This window comes from Podarcis bocagei (assembly GCF_964188305.1).
Source record: "Podarcis bocagei genome assembly, chromosome: Z".
Taxonomy (NCBI): Eukaryota; Metazoa; Chordata; class Lepidosauria; order Squamata; family Lacertidae; genus Podarcis; species Podarcis bocagei.
The window spans coordinates 35274609-35291619 of NC_138140.1; the positions used below are offsets into that span (position 1 = coordinate 35274609).

Below are 17011 nucleotides of genomic sequence, written 5' to 3' on the forward strand. Positions count from 1 at the left end.
GATGTATAGTAGGGGGTGCTTGCTTACCGGCGGCTTATCTTTTGTTCTAAGCTGGAGTAAACAGTAGCAGAGGTGCCGATTTATGGAAATTTATGGAAGTTGCCTCCTGAACCTCTCCAACCTCTCCAACCTGTTTAGTTCTCCAGCAATTTACATCGGGACTTGTGAGGTATCAGTCATTTAAAAATGTTAGAAAATATTACTGGTCTTAAGCTTCCATACTGTGCCTTGTTTCGTTAAAGTTCAACTAGGTCTTTCTCCCTCATTCAACAGCCTCACGACGTAACCAATAAAGTAGCTAGGCAGTATAGCGAAGCAGAAAAAAAGAAAACAAAAGTCCCTTGTAATAATTATCGGGTTGAACTTGCCTTGTGTTTCTTGAGGTTATAGCAGCTTCAATTCCTTCCCTTTTTTTTTATAGATAAAAAGCTCGGCGTCCTTCCGAAGGAGTAGTTGGCCTCCCCCGTCTGCTAATTACCAGCTTCGTGAAGATAGGGCGGCTTGCTGAGCCTCCTTTGGATAAAAATAGGCCTTTGGCAGTTAATAAAAAAGAGTGATAATTTAAAACTGCTAAAGCTCGGTTAAAAGAGAGGAGAAAAAAAAAAAGAAAGAAAACTTTAAAAGAGCTGAAAAATACTAATAAATCTATATATCAACGCGGAGCACAAAATTGAGCTACCACTAACGACGCCATCTTTCTATGTTGTATGTTGGGTATGTGACTGTAAAATTTCAATCTGAAAATCAAACCAAGAAAGAAAGGGAAAAAGAAAGAGGGGAAAAAGAAAAAGAAATGGCGATGTATAAATCAACAACAACAACGTGCGTTGCTAATAATAACTGTGCGACAAACAACGGCGATGTTATTATTATCAATAGTAATAATAACGCAAATAGAAAAAGCCGATGCTGCTATTCTAATCGCGGCAGGGTTGCATCAACGAAAGCGTTAATGCCCCTCCCCTCTCCGGTCTGCCGCGTGACCCAACCTGGGTCCTCCGTTCGTTCCTCTTTCTGCAAGATTCCCCCACCCACCAGGATTCCTAAGGAGCGGATTGGTGGACATTTCACGCTGGCCGCTGAAGAGCCCTTTGGTTGGCCGAGCGGCCAGAGCGAAGCGCTGCGATTGGCTGGATTGCCGTGTTCCTCGGTTCAGCTTGAACTCTGAGTTTTGCGGCGCGGCTGGTCCCAAAGTTCGGGAGCGGCGCTGCAAGAGGGAGTCGGGAATGGACCGGAGCTGTGGAATGGGGCTGCCGGTGCTGCTGCTGGTGCCGGTGCTGCTGCTGGCGCTGTCCCGCCCGGCGGGCGCACTAGAAAACGGGTTGGCACGGACGCCGCCCATGGGCTGGCTGCACTGGGAGCGCTTCCTCTGCCAGGTCGACTGCGACGAAGAGCCCCGCCGATGCGTCAGGTGAGCGCCTGGGATCTCTTGGGCCAAGAGGGCTGCCTGCTCGAACGTAGCGTTTTCATTCTTCAAAAACAAAAGCAGGATCTCAGCTAGATCATCCATCCATCTATCCAATCTCTGTTAAAAAAAGGAAAACCTGCGAAGAGTCTGCCACCTCCCATTCTACTGTCAAACTTCCTCCTGAGGTTGAGTCAGAATCTCATTTCTGGTAACTTGAAGCCCTTGGTTCAAGTCCTACCCTCCAGAGCAGTAGAAAACAAGCATGCTCCACCCTCGATGTGACAGCCCTTCAGATACTTGAAGATGGCTATCATATCTTCTCTCAGTTGCCTCTTTTCCAGGCTAAACGTAACCAGTTTCCTCAACCATTCCTCATTAGGCTTGGTTTCCAGACCCTTGATCATACTGGTCACCCTCCTCTGAACAAATTCCTGCTTGTCAATGTCGCTGGACACAGTACTCCAGGTGTGGTCTGACCAAAGCAGGGTAGAGTGATACTATGACTTCCCTTGATCTCTGGACACTGTATTTCTGTTGATGTAGCCTATAATAGCATTAGAATATATTTTTTGGGGGTTTTTTGCTGCTGCATCAGGGTGCTCTTGGGCCTTAGGACATCATTGCTTGCATTTGGGTTCACAATTTGTTACATTATACCTTGTGGGTTTAGGCAACGTCATCTTATCACCTGCTACAAGTTTTTAAACTGGCTTAGCAGAGCTAGAAAGATTGTGCCACAAGTGGTGTGCTTGTATACATGCTGAGACTTGCATGGAAGCATAATAACTGTGCCCTTTGCATTTAGTGGCCTTTAAAAGTGAATGCTTGTATAAACAAAGGTAAAATGCTTATATATACATGCAGTGTCTCTCTCTCTCACACACCCACACCCACACACCCACAGAGCACTTTATACCTGTGTGCACACACGAGAGAGAAAACTCTCTGTTAAATCCATCAGGTTCATGAAAGGTTTGCCAATATAAAGGTGTACCACATATATCTGTTGCCATTAATGTGGGCTAAGACTGTCCATGGCTGGGGAACCTGTGGCCCCATGTAATATTGGACTACAACTTCCATCTTTCCTAGCCATTGTCCATGCTGGCCGTGAGTCCAATATGTGAAGGATTGCAGATTCCTGTTCATTTTAATGAAAGGTCGTCACCTTTCATTGCATGGTTCCTTTGCTTTTTAAGAGACACTTTAACCAGCAGATGAAGTTTTATCATCCATAGAGGATCAGGGGCAGGGGAAGGTTCCATCTGTTGATTTCCTGTTTGCAACTGTTAAAGGAACAAAAGCCTTTGACCTTGAAAAGCTTACAAGATAAGTCCAAGTGCATTAATTATGTGACACTTTGAAACTCCAAAATCAGAAAATGTGTCCACAATTGCCAGTGTGTAGTGGCAAACTCTGACTTATCTGCTGTCGATAACTCACAATTTGCCAAGCGCAGTCAGAAACTGGCATATGCTGGTGTAGAAGTATTTAGCCAGGAGCCCCCAAAATACATTGAAACTCCTGTGTACTACAGCAAGCCTTGAAGCTGAGGGAGACAACTCTCTTTGCAGGAGAGGGAAAATACGTTGCATTTCTTCAGCATATGCATTACATTTCTGGGAGCCTGGGCAACAGACTGGCTTGGATTTTTGTAGCCCTGGTTTTACTGGCATGTCGAAAGCACGTCAAAGTGCAAGTAGATAAATAGGTACCACTCTGGCAGAAAGGTAAACGGCGTTTCCGTGCGCTGCTCTGGTTCACCAGAAGCGGCTTAGTCATGCTGGCCACATGACCCGGAAGCTGTACGCCGGCTCCCTCGGCCAATAAAGCAAGATGAGCGCCACAACCCCAGAGTTGTCCGCGACTGGACTTAATGGTCAGGGGTCCCTTTACCTTTATGATATTCTGGAACCATCTGGGACCTGGCCTGTGCTTGCAAACAGAATGGTAGAATGGTCTCTGTGTGTGTATCAGTTCAGATTGCAGATTGTTTCCTCACTAGATAAACAACAGCAAATTCTCTGTGAAGAGAAAAGTAGAACAGCTGAGCTGAACCTGGTGTCCTAAGTTTCATTTGTTTTGTTTGCAATTCTTTATGTAGGGGCACAGTCTGCAGTCTGAAGTTCATTGTGCCACCTCATTCTGCTAAATATGTCAACACAGGTTGAAGAAGCAAGCTGTGCAGTTTGCACGTATCCTATGACTGGCCTGGCCGATATTGTAGTTTCCTCTTTAATGGTCTACGTAGCCTAAACATAAGCTGTTCCTCATTCCATGGAATATTCTGTGATTCAAACAGTTGGCTAAACTTTCCATGTATGTAAATCATCATGATTTATTTTTATATAGTGCCATGACTTGTACATGGACACTTTATAGAATAAGAGGTCCTCATCTCAAAGAACTTACAGTTTTGCCTGCTGGGAAGAGGAAACTTTGTGCAACAGATAATATGAGTAAAATGAGTAAAAACTTTTTCAGCTGGGGGACAACAGTAAGGGGCTGAGCCAATAACTTCACAGAGGTGATGAGTTTTGCAGGCAGTTAAAGGCTGTTGCTGCAAGGCTCAGAATGCATAGAAGTATTGTTTCATTAGCCACATAGGTGGGGCTGTAGGCACTTCTCAGTCATAATTATTGTAATTTGTTGTTTAGTTGTTTAGTCGTGTCCGACTCTTCATGACCCTATGGACCAGAGCACACCAGGCACTCCTGTCTTCCACTGCCTCCCACAGTTTGGTCAGACTCATGTTTGTAGCTTCGAGAACACTGTCCAACCAAATTATTGTGGTTGGAGCAGGAACCGGCAAGCCACTCCAGTATCCCTGCCAAGAAAACTCCATGGACAAAGACAACAGGCATATAATTATTGTAATAGCAATATTTAAATTTGAATGGTTGGGAGTCTGCAATCACTAAATACTATCTTGTATTAAATACCTTCCAGGTGTGGGTTTGTTTTTGGGCGGAGAGCAGGATTGCCAGTGGAAACAGAAAATAGTTCTATTTTCAGTACAGACAAATATAAAATAGATGTTCTTCACATTTTTCTGGCTAAATGTCAGTCTTAATTTTAACTGATGTAGTCAACCTGTCCCTGTGATGTACCACTTTTAAGCTCCAGATAGGAAACCCCACTCCCATGATGGAATGCTCCCTCATTTAAGAACAAATAAAACCTGTATGTAGAAAGTGAGTATTTCAGGAAAAGGGCTAGGTTAGCACCCTTCCCTTCTCCTTGACATGCTAGTGTTCTGTTTGGATAGTTTCTGTTTGTTTGCATGGAGCATTCCATTGTGGGAGCCTCTATTTCTGAAGTAGTACCACAGATCTATAATCTACATGAGATTTAAGACCACTAAACATCAGTATGTTTCTGTGTGCATGTACAATGTCTCTCTCTCTCCATAACAAAAATGTAAGATCGTCATTTTGCAGCCCCATTAGAGGATTTGTCGTGAATCATTGCAGTCCTGGGTTTGCATGAAGGCAGGGGAGGGGAGACAGGTCGTCCAGTGGTAGTGGCCATGGCATGGGAGCAAGAAGGGAGGAACACTGAGAGGCGGAAAGTGGTTGCAGAATATATGAGTAGACATTTTGCTATTCCCCCCCCCCCATCACTAAGCAATATGATATTGGATTCTCATTGGATTCTACTTCCCTACCAGCTCAGTGTTGGTACCCAGCTTTTGGGACCTTAGCTCAGTGCTAGCGCACTTTTGCACACAAGAGGGGTCTCCAGTTAAAAAGGATCAGAAACCTAGGGTGATGACAGAGACCCTCTATTGCACAAGTTTCTGCAGAGCCTCTGCCAATCAGACAATGACGTTGGGCTATATGACCTGGAGGAAGGCAACTTCTTATGACTTTCCTTTTTTGCCCTCTTCAGCGAGGAGCTGTTCATGCAGATGGCAGACCTTATGGTGTCAGATGGATGGAGGGACGTTGGGTACCAGTACTTGTGTATCGATGACTGCTGGATGGCTCCAACTCGTGATAAGCAAGGCAGGCTCCAACCGGATCCAAACCGTTTTCCTAGTGGGATTCGTAAACTAGCTGACTATGTAAGTGGGTTCTTGCTGACCTTTTCCCCAAAGCTTCTTCCACCTTGAGGTCAATGAGAACATATAAATGAGCTGGAAAGGATGGTGGAAATGGGAGGACTTCCTGTGCCTGCTCCCCTTTCACAGTGTGTCCCTAGCGCTGTATAACTGCAGGGCTGAACGGGACAAAGAAAAGCATTCCCCATCTCTAGATTTAACCATCCATAGGAATTGCTAAGAATTGACCTGAGCATGTCAATTTAGACCAGCATCCTCTTTCCAACAGCAGCCAGCCTGCTGCCCAATACATCACAGGCAGAACATGAAGGCAGCAGCTCCCTGCAGTTGTTTGTCTCCAGATTCTGGTATTTAAAGATAGACAGCCCACTGGACATGGAGACTCTACTGTGCTCTCCTGGCTAGTGGTCATTGATAGGATAGCCCCTCCCATGTCCTGTCTCATTTTCTTGTGTCAGCCCCTTTGTAGAGTAGCATCATACCTTCCATTGTTGAAAAACTAGTGCGCCTTTTCTTAGCCTATTTTCTCCCCACCCCATTAACTAAAAGCAGGCCGAATTCTTTTGATTTCTGCTTATAAAACATAATCTTTCCACTCCAGAAACCTTGCTGTGTTTCCCCCCTCAATTACCTGCAATCCAGGTCCACTCCAAGGGGCTGAAGCTGGGCATTTACGCAGATGTCGGGAACAAGACATGTGCTGGTTTTCCTGGCAGCCGCGGTTACTACGATTTGGACGCTGACACCTTTGCTGGCTGGGGGGTGGACCTGTTGAAGTTTGATGGCTGTAACTTTGGCACCCTGGAACTGTTGGCAGAAGGTATGTCCCAGAGCAGTATTTGCCAGGAGGTCAGAGCGAACCTTTTAGCCTGCGTGGAATTTACTATTTACCTCGACCTTGGATAGGGTCACCCAGTTCACGTCCCTGGAAGCAGGAGAGAGGGCTTTAAGGAGGACTATGTGACTCACTTCGTCCCCTCCCAAAACAGCTCACAGTAAATTTTCTGAACTGTCTATACTTGGAAGAAGCCACCAGCACGTTTGCCACTTTTACTCTCCCCTCTCTCTCCCCACCTAGCTCCTGATCCAAAAGCTCTCTCCTGTTTGGGGCTTAAGGCACTGTTCAGGGTGCTTCATTTTAAGAAGATAATGACACACTTAAGTGCGTTCAGAGGAGGTGACCAGGATTTGGAGGGTGGGTGTCTGTAATTACTATGACAGGGGTGAGGAACCTCAAGCCCTCCAGAGGTTACGAGACTCCCAAATCCTGTCAGCCCCAGGTAGCTAGGTCAAAGGTCATGGATGCTGGGAGTTGCGTGCAACGTCTGAAAGGCCAAAGATTCGCCGTCCTTGGCCCAGAGCCAGAATTCAAGGAAATGAGCCTCATTGGCTTTAACTTACATTTTTCACTTCTTTATTGAAGACCTTTGAAAGAAAAAGTCAAGGTAAAGGGACCCCTGACGTGGACGACTCTGGGGTTGCGGTGCTCATCTTGCTTTACTGGCCAAGGGAGCTGGTGTACAGCTTCTGGGTCATGTGGCCAGCATGACTAAGCCCCTTCTGGTGAACCAGAGCAGCGCACGGAAACACCGTTTACCTTCCCGCCAGAGCAGTACCTATTTATCTACTTGCACTCTGATGTGCTTTCAAACTGCTAGGTTGGCAGGAGCAGGGACTGAGCAACGGGAGCTCACCCCGTCGCGGGAATTCGAACTGCCGATCTTCTGATCAGCAAGCCCTAGGCTCTGTGGTTTAAACCACAGCGCAAGAAAGGCTTTGGTTATTTGGTTATTTGTTTTAATTCTGGGGGGGGGGGTCTCTGCTCTTTGCCACCAGGTTATAAGAACATGTCTCATGCTTTGAACAAAACAGGCAGAGACATTGTGTTCTCATGCGAGTGGCCGCTGTATGAGAGACCCTTTCAGAAGGTAAGGAGAGGCCGCTTTGCAACCTTGCTATTTCCCTGGGGCATATTGCTGGACTACAACACCCATCAGCTCTGACAGCTGGCCATGCTTGCAGGGCTGCTGAGGGCTGTAATAATAATTCAGCACCAGCTGGAGGGCCAAAGGTTCCCCACACCTGTCCTAGGGCAAGGGCTGGTAACCAAATGTTGATGGACTACAACTCCCATCACCCCTGACAATAAGTCATGCTGGGCTGGTTGAGGTCTGATGTGAGTTAGAATCCAACAATGTCTGGAGGGTCTTCACAGGTTCCCCATTCCTACACAGTAACCTCTGCTTGTGATCTGCATATGAGTACATAAAACAATCAGGAAAGGTGACTGTCATTGACACACCAGTCATGTTTGGTGTGCTGGGAGCCTGTTTGGCTATGTAATAGTGAAACCCATTGATTGTGATGTTAGGCTGCACCTTGGGAAAAGCACCTTCCCGCATTGCAACAGGAATGACTATAATCCTCCACACCCAACTCACCAGATTAATTATCTGAAGAGATGGGAGGGTATGATAACACTTCCCTCCTTAGCTGATTTGCAGGGGTCAGCCAAGAGAAGGGGGGCTTTGTCCCGGTGTACATGTATGCTTGCTGTATGCAGGAGAGTGTGGGGTGACCACGCCAGCTGTCAGGTTCTCGGAGAGAATAAAGGTTCCCCACTCTTTCTGCAGCGGCTCCTCCTGTGTTCCGAATGTGTTATGTTTAGTCTCTTAGGGATATATAGATGGCAGGAAGGGGGAGTTATGGGGAAGGGCCGTGGCTCAGAGGCACAGCATCTGGTTTGCATGCAGAAGGTCCCAGGTTCAATCCCCGGCTTCTCCAGGGAAAGACACTCTGCCTGGAGAAACCGGGAAAGGCACTGCCAAGCAATGCAGACAGTGCTGAGCAACATGGACCAGTGGTTTGACTTTGTGTAAGGCAGCTTCCTATGGAAAGTTTCATGGGGCAAATGACTTCAGGAGAACTTGTAAAAAGAGAGGGAGCACCCTTCCCAGGTCCTTCCCACACATTATTTAAAGCCAAGTTGAGTTAGTGCTGCAGAACCCTGTTTTGGGAACGGCCCTGCACAGTCTCTTGTAGAAGACCCAAATAGCCAGCCACGTCCCCCACTGAAACAGTCCATTCCATTCTGATGCAGTGCTCAGTCGGACTGAAACATGACACATATCTTAAATAAAACAAACAAATCGTTGCCACCTCTTTTCTCTCTCTGTCTTTACTCCTCTGGCAGCCCAACTACACAGAGATCAGACAGTACTGCAATTACTGGAGGAATTATGCTGACGTCTATGATGCCTGGGGCAGCGTCAAAAACATATTGGACTGGACTTCTTATAACCAGGACAGCATTGTGGATGCCGCTGGGCCAGGGGGCTGGAATGACCCGGATATGGTAAGAAAACCTTTTTCTGGGTCACTTATTCCAGATTCCACTCTGTTGCTCAAACATCCAAACCCTCGCAGCCTTCCTGAGCCCAGGAGAGGGGCCTGTAGCTCACTGGGAGAGGAGAACCTGCCCAGATTCAAACTCTAGCAATCCCAGATAGGGCTGGAAGAGGCTTCAGTCTGAAACCCTGGAGAACTGCTGCCAGTCATTGTAGGCTGGGGGAGTGGTAGCTCAAAATGTACAGAGGATATCAGGCTGGGGTAGGAGGCTGTAGACCCGCCTTTAACCCAAATATGCATTTGGGGACCCAAATATTATTACTATTAATTCTGTTTTTGCCCTTATTATTTGTATGGCGGTAGCGTTGCAGTTGCAACCCACATTATAGGCTTGTGGTGGGTCCTGACACACTAACTTGAAGGCCAGTGGGTCCCAATTAGCTATGCACCATGGACCCCTTGTTTTTCAAAAGACAAGCCATGGGACCCCCTACTTTTCTGTGGCCCACCAATTGAGAACCACTGCTGTAGAGAATATTGAACTCGATGAACCAGTTCTCTGATTTTGGCATAAAATAGCTTGTTGTATTCCAAAGTCATTGCTAATGCACATCCAGTCCCCACTGCTGAAGAGGGTGAGTCCCTTGCTCATCAGTCTGCCTTGAGTGTTCCCCAGGTGCCTGCCTTTTATTTATTCTCTCTCAATCTTCCTGCAAGCCCAGACATCTGCTTTGCATGGCTTTAGCTTCAGTTCTGGGTTGTATATTAATTTGCATGTTTTCTTCATGTTTATAAAATGACAATAAGCTGCTTGTGTTCCTTTCAAGAGCTTGGTCGCAAATACGTTTTTACATGTGGCCCACATGTAAACTCAGTGTGGTATACAGTGCACTTTATGGCCAAAGTGTCTCTGCACCATAAAATTTCTGCCTATTGGCTACAGCCATTTGGGATGCCCTCAGGCTATTTCAGCTATTAATTAAACAGGCATTAAAAATGGAATATGTGAGAAAATATCATGGCATCCCTGTGCAGGGCCTTCCTAAGAAAAATACAGAGCAGCAGAGTATAAAGAGTTTGATTCCTAATTCAGGCCCCAATCACAATATACATTTAAATCAGTATCATACCACTTTAAACAGTCATGGCTTCCCCAAAGAATTTTGGGTACTGTAGTTTGTTAAGGACTCTGGGAGTTCTTAGAATACCCTTAGTCTCCTCATGGATCTATAACTTCTAATTTTTTTAATATCATCTTTATTAAGTCTCCAACAATATTTTAAAACATTTATCCTTTTTTTTTAAAGCATACAAATTTCTTCTTGACTTCCCACCCTTCCTTTCCTGATTTTTTTTTTTACTCCTTTTTATTAGCTGTTTATAGATCTATAACTTCTAAAATGGTCTAAGAGCTGGTCCTTCTGCTCAGGGACCCTCGGAATGTCACTCTGTGAAAAGAGGGATTACATAACAACTCCCGGCACCATACCAAACTACAGTTCCCAGCATTCTTCAGGGAAAACCATGGCTCTGTATTTATTATAGTGGTGCCATATTGCTTTAAAAATGTAAACTGCAGATGGAGCCACACATTTTAAGCGCACTGATATCAGGCTATAAAAGTTAGCCTAAGCTGTTCTGCTGGATTCACTTTTGGTGACAATCTCCACTTGAAAGGCTTGTTGGAAAAGGTTTTCTTTAGGAGTCAAGGAAACAGTAGAGATGGTGCCTCCCTTTGCAATGGGCGTTGCAAAGAGTAGGTGCTACCGAAACAGTGATACCTCGGGTTAAGAACTCAATTCGTTCTGGAGGTCCGTTTTTAACCTGAAACCGTTCTTAACCTGAGGTACCACTTTAGCTAATGGGGCCTCCCGCTGCCGCCGTGCCACCGCCGCGTGATTTCTGTTCTCATCCTGAGGTAAAGTTCTTAACCCATGTTACTACTTCCAAGCTAGTGGCGTCTGTAACCTGAAGTGTTTGTAACCCGAGGTACCACTCACTGTAAAGGCCTTATTTCTACACTGTGTGGAGCAGACCTTCTGATGAGGTAGTATTTGCCAGAGACCATTACACTGAGTCAGGCTGTTTGCTCATCTAACCCAGAATTGTCTACACAGATGGGCAGCATCTTTTCAGGGCTTCAGGCAGACACAGGCTTTTCATAAAACCTTTCCTCTCGTCTTCTTAACTCGGAATGCCTGGGATTGAACCTTTTCAGCGCAAAGAACATGCACTCCCACTCTGTGAGAGTGGACATATCTGGTGATAATTAAGGGCTGGATTTGGCCCAGAGGCCTCCAGCAGCTAATCACCAGCCTAGTTCCCTTCCTTAGTGTAGCATCCCGATACCTAATAGTTGTAACCCCCTTCAATATGGTAATTCTCCTCTACCACCCTCCTATGCCAGCTGGTGATTGGAAATTTTGGACTGAGCTGGGATCAGCAAGTAACTCAACTGGCACTCTGGGCCATCATGGCGGCTCCACTTCTCATGTCCAATGACCTGCGTCAGATTAGCCCACAGGCCAAGGCTCTTCTCCAAAACAAAGAAGTGATAGCCATCAACCAGGATCCACTGGGCAAGCAAGGATATCGAATTACCAAGGTAAGACTGCCATGGGGAAAAGGTGAGTGGAGCGGAGGAGGAGGAAAGTTTTGAAAGCCAAAACAAGGTGGGTTTAATAATAATAATAATAATAATAATAATAATAATAATAATAATTATTATTATTATTATTATTATTATTATTATTATTATTATTTATTTATACCCCACCCTTCCCAGTTCAGAAAACTGGGCTCAGGGTGGCTAACAACAAATTTAAAACACTTAATTGATGCAACCAAAAACAGCATAAAATACAGTATAAAACATGAATAACAATAAATTCAGAATTCAAAAATCAATTTAGGGGGAAAATCCATCCAATAAACATTAGATGATCACCAAGGCTAGCTGGCTAAGTTAGTCCTATTTGGGCCAGCGAGGAGACCAGGGGAAAATTAGCTGTGGGATCCCAGAGCGGGTAATCTTCATAAAAAGGGGAGGGGGAGGGAAGGAAGGAAGAGGAATAAAAGATCAAGCTAAGTTCAAATTGAAAGCCAGGCGGAATAGCTCTGTCTTACAGGCCCTGCAGAAGGAAGTTAAATCCTGCAGGGCCCTGGTCTCATGGGACAGAGCATTCCAGCAGGTCGGACTCTCCTGTTCTCAGTCTTGATGTATTTAGCCTTGTTTTCCAAACTTCCCAAACTTGAGCTGCCAGCCTTGTTTTGGACTACAGTTCCCATCATCCCTGACCACTGGTCCTGCTAGCTAGGGATGATGGGAGTTGTAGTCCAAAAACAGCCGGCGACCCAAAGTTTGGGAAATTGCTTTAGATGAAGTTGAAAGCCTGTACTCATCCAGATCTTGTTCCAAATACAAATGGGACGCAGCCCCACCAACCTCAGTTAGGCCTCACCTGCCTGCCTACTTACCTACAGCAATACCTGGTGGCCCTGCTGTCAGCTTCCTTCTCTGTAGCCTCAGTACTGCTATTGTAAAATTCATTACTTTTTAAGATTTCCTCCCCTCCATTCAAGCAGTATACACATTCTACGAATGAATTGGTTAGCTCTCCCTGTCATTTGGCTTTGGCTCCAGATCCTGTTTGTAGGGCTTTCCCTCCCTGCCCACTTCGAACAGGCACCAGCAGCAGGTGATATTGTTAATTCATTGAGCCTAGTATTGTCTCCTCTGGACTGGAAGTAGAGGAACTTGGGTAGAGGTCTTTCACACCACCTGCTTCCTCATCCTTTTAATAGGCAGTTCTTTTAAGGAAGTACATTTTAAGTTTCTTAAGAGCCGGTGTTTTGCAGCATTAAGAGTGTGAGCTGGGAAGACTCCTTTCAAATTGCCTCTGATGTGAACTTATAGGGCGGCTGTTTTTAAGCAAGCCATCTTTCTCCCTTCCTTAGATGATCCATTTAAATAAGAGGTGAGGGGTCCTTTTCAGCTTGAGGGCCACATTCTGTTAGGGGAAACCTGAAGGCTGCATTCCGTGCAAAATTCCCAAGTTTATTCACACATACACCCACCCACACCCTTTCCATCCAGGCAAGCGAAAGGCAGCATCACAGTTCCAAAGTGGTTACAGCTGGACAGTACCACTCAACGAAAGCATGGAACAGGACTGGAGAGACACAGATAAAGAGGCCTGGAGGTTTTCATTTGGCCCCTGAATCCAAAATTCCCTGCTCCCAATTTAAACGAAGTTTCCCATTTTGAATAGATAGATAAATATCCTGAGTGCAGTCCAGAAACATCTGGAGAGCAAGAGGTTCCTAGCTCTGCTTTAGAGCAATAAATAACATTGGATCAGGGTTATCACAGGATTGCTTCCTCCAGTATGAACCTGCTGAAATCTTAAGATCTCCATCGGAGGCCTTCTGGTGCTCCTGCTAGAGGAATATAGAGACAGCCTTGTCGGTGGTGGCCCCTTGTTTAATGGAACACCACTCCCTGAAGGGCAAGGGAGTCCCCAACACGATCTTTTACCGTTCTGTCCTTGAAGCCCTTTTAGTAGTTTTTTAAGGGTTCACCATATAGTTTCGTAAACTTTACTTGTCGTCTTTGTTGTTTTGTTTGTAAGCAGTTTTGTACGTTAACAGAAAAAGCAGTCTACAGAGCAGAGATGGGGAGCCTGTGTCCTTCCAGATGCTGATGGACTACACCTCCCATCACCCCTGCCTATTGGGCTGGTTGGCTGTGGCCAATGGGAGTTGGCAGCCCAATATCTGGAGGGCCACAGCTTCCCCGTCCCCGGTGATTGTTACTGCAGCTGGTAATGGATGTTGTGTCTTTCCAGGAAAACCACTTTGAGCTGTGGGAGCGGCCCCTGTCAGGTGGAGCCTTTGCCATTGCTGTGCTGAACCGTCAGGAGATTGGTGGACCACAGGCTTTTGTCTTCTCTACTGCCTTCCTTGGCAGTGGCTTAGCTTGTAACCCTGCCTGCACCATCCAGCAGATCCTTCCCACCAGCGAGGATTTGGGGCTGCACAACTGGGTTTCACCCTTGAAGGTTGTGGTGAACCCAACTGGCACAGTGCTGCTGAAGATGGTGGTGACTGAGGAAAAACTGTTTGATAATGGAAACAAGCGCTTTCCAGAGTTCTTGTAACATAGCATATTCTTTCCCCCCTCATTTTTTTCTCCCAAGGAGGACTTTTAGGCAGAAGCAGGTAACCTTCCTACATGTCTGGGAAAGGTTGCTACAACATCAACTCCTTAGTTCAGTGCCACATTCCCTAATCCTGCAGTGACTTCTAAATTTCCTTTAAAGTGTAAGAATCTGCATTTCTGGAGAAGTAAACTGGAGATAGCAGTCTATGCCTTATTGCGCTTTGCCAAACACGGTATCAACACCATGTTTTCTTCTTCTACCTCTGGGGGATGCTGAGCATGATGAATGCAGTTGTGTTGTTAAGAAAAAGGCTGTGGTTATACACCAGTAACTCCTGTGGGCACCTATTCCTCCAGCTTACTCAAACCACAATATACACAAGTTTGTTACTTTTAGCCCTCTCCCCCCACTACCTAAAGATAATTAAAGCACAGCTGAGATTACAACATGCACACCCCGTTGTACCTCAGGCACTTTTCTGATAACCTGTTTCAGCAGGACACCTTTGAATAAATTGTACTATGCCTATTTATTGAACTTCTGTTTTTGCCTGTGGGTTTTGTTTGTTGTGTAAGCCACGTTGTATTGGGGGGGGAGAAGCAGTCTTACCAATAAATCTAGGGGAAATCTCAGCTGTGTTGCTAAACCAGTAAGTTTGAAGTCATCATGGACTTTGCATACCACCAAGCCTCACTGCTTCACTAAAGTGATCCATAAAATGTGATTGTACAAGAGATACTGGCAAAATGTTTTCAATGAATCTTTGCTGTCTTTCTGCCATGAACTAAATCCCCATTGCTGGGATAATGGAAGTGAATTAAAAGTCTACATGATCAAGCTATTGGGGTTTTCATGTTCTATTCCATTTGCTGCTTATTGGTTAAAGGAACACCACAATGGGAAAAATCAGGTCAGTTGTTTTAGCCAAATACAATGAAGCAAGAAACTAAAATTTGCTTATGATTTCTTGAAACTTAAATGTTTGTTTCTAGATTTTTAACAAATAAAGGTGCAAAAATCTCAAAATTTAAGCATTCCAAAGAAAAAAGACTGAGAATATAGTTAGAAGTGATTATGGGAGTTTGGTGAAGGCATATCCTGCATATGCCTTTGAACTCTTGGGGGTTTACAGGGTTGGACTACAACTCCCATCATCCCCTAACCATTGGTCCTTCTGGTTTCGGGTGATGGGAGTTATAGTCCAACATCTGGGGACCAGAAGCTGAAAAAGGCTGCCCTAATCACTGCACAAATTACGAAGTCTCTGCTAGAGATTGAAGAGGGACACGCATGGAAAACAGCTTTCGTCCCTGTACTGTAAATTACTTTCCATATTCCCAATTGCTTCAAGACCTGAAAAAGCAACCTATCTGCTTATCTTCCAATAGAGAGTCCCAGCAATGAAAGTAGTCCCAGAGAAATATGTCATGTCAATGAATTGGCTTACAATGAATATTTTCCCCAAAAGGAATCTGCAAGTGGGGAAAAAGTGGGTGGAAAGGCTAGACAATATTGAATGAGTGGGAAAGTGGAACAGAGAAAGCAGGGTTTGGTCCTAGGCTCCCTGTATAAAATGTTGCAGAGAAAACAGAATGACAAAAAGGAATGAAATAAATAAAAGATAAATGCCAAGAGGAAAAGGTAGCCATGTCCTACACATAGCAGCACAATATAATGAAAACATGACCCCGCTTTCTTCAGCAAGCCTCACAGTTGGGCACGAGAGCTGAAAAATATCCACATCTGTATACTCAATTCTGACTAAACTCGGCCTCATAGAGCAAAATATACCCCAGGAGGCTGAGTTTGGTCAGAATCAAGTATATACTTCCAGAGTTAACACTAAATATATTTCTTCTGGTAAATGAGCCACCATAGCTGCTAGAGGGCTGTGAAAACTGGTATCCTGGGCTTTTGACTTACCTACCCATGTATTCTCTGAAACCAAGAGAGCACATTGGTTGCCAGATGTGAAAGATATTGGCATTTTTTCCAGCTCTCCTACCCCACTATCATGTTCTTCATCTACTGGAGATGTTCGAACAATCTGGTATTTTTGTATGCTTGACCCAAGCCTTTGTTCTGATGTCAATGTTTTGTTTTGTGGGAATTGTGAACAGCCAAATTGACCATATCTCCTGCCAAGCCCCTTCACATGTAAAAATGGTACTTAAGGGGGCCTTATCTGAGGTGAGATACCTGACCAAAAAGAGCCTTTTAAAAGCTACGGTAATCTGCTTTTGCAGCCTTGTCCCCTTCACAACATCAAGAACTTCTATGAAGTGGAGCAGTCATACTGATTCTTTGTGAGTAAATCTTAACCAAGTGCAGTGAATAGGGTTTGATTAGATCAGAAGGTCAGTGGTTCGAATCCCCGCAACAGGGTAAGCTCCTGTTGCTCGGTCCCAGCTCCTGCCAACCTAGCAGTTTGAAAGCATTCCAAAAAGTGCAAGTAGATACCACTTGTACCACTCTGGTGGGAAGGTAAATGGCGTTTTCGGTGTTCCGTTGTGCCAGAAGTGGCTTAGTCATGCTGGCCACATGACCCGGAAAATCTGTCTGCAGACAAAAGCCAGCTCCCTTGGCCTGTAAAGCAAGATGAGCACCGCAATCCTAGAGTCATTGTCAGGGGTCCTTTACTTCAGTCTGAGAGCCACAGTACTCTATTTTTTTGGTATTCTGTTTTAATCTACCTGCTTTCCCCCCTCTTTATTCCTAATAGTTTCTTAATTTGGCTGCTTAAACATCATTTGCCAGCCTCAGGGTTTTATAATCTCCATGTGCGTAGACCCTTGGTATTTAGTCTACTGGGAGTTTAGGACTGATGTTGTAAGTGCCCAGCACGCTCTTCTCTGGTGTGTATGCTTGAAGAGAGAATGGGCTGATGCTACATTCTGAGTAAATCACAAAGCTGTAGGTTGAACAGAGTAGTGCTGGGGCACTGGCTCAGAATCCTTTTAAAAGCAATTGCTTTTGTATACCCTAGGTTCCCTCCCATCAGGGGCTGGAGTGGTGGTGGCAGCAAACACT

At 45.2% G+C, this 17011-nt stretch overlaps 2 protein-coding genes across 2 annotated transcripts in view; one reads left to right on the top strand and one right to left on the bottom strand.

Annotated features, from left to right (window-relative positions):
* The window catches only part of LOC308578874 (uncharacterized protein), a 39254-nt gene that overhangs the window by 12108 nt on the left and 10135 nt on the right, over positions 1–17011 (bottom strand). The window lies entirely within an intron of this gene.
* On the top strand, positions 1077–14818 carry GLA (galactosidase alpha). Its single transcript, XM_081180014.1, has 7 exons — positions 1077–1411; positions 5300–5474; positions 6114–6291; positions 7308–7399; positions 8665–8826; positions 11227–11424; positions 13667–14818. The coding sequence occupies exons 1-7, from the start codon at positions 1227–1229 to the stop codon at positions 13976–13978; spliced, it is 1302 nt and encodes a 433-aa protein (XP_081036140.1). The 5' UTR covers positions 1077–1226; the 3' UTR covers positions 13979–14818.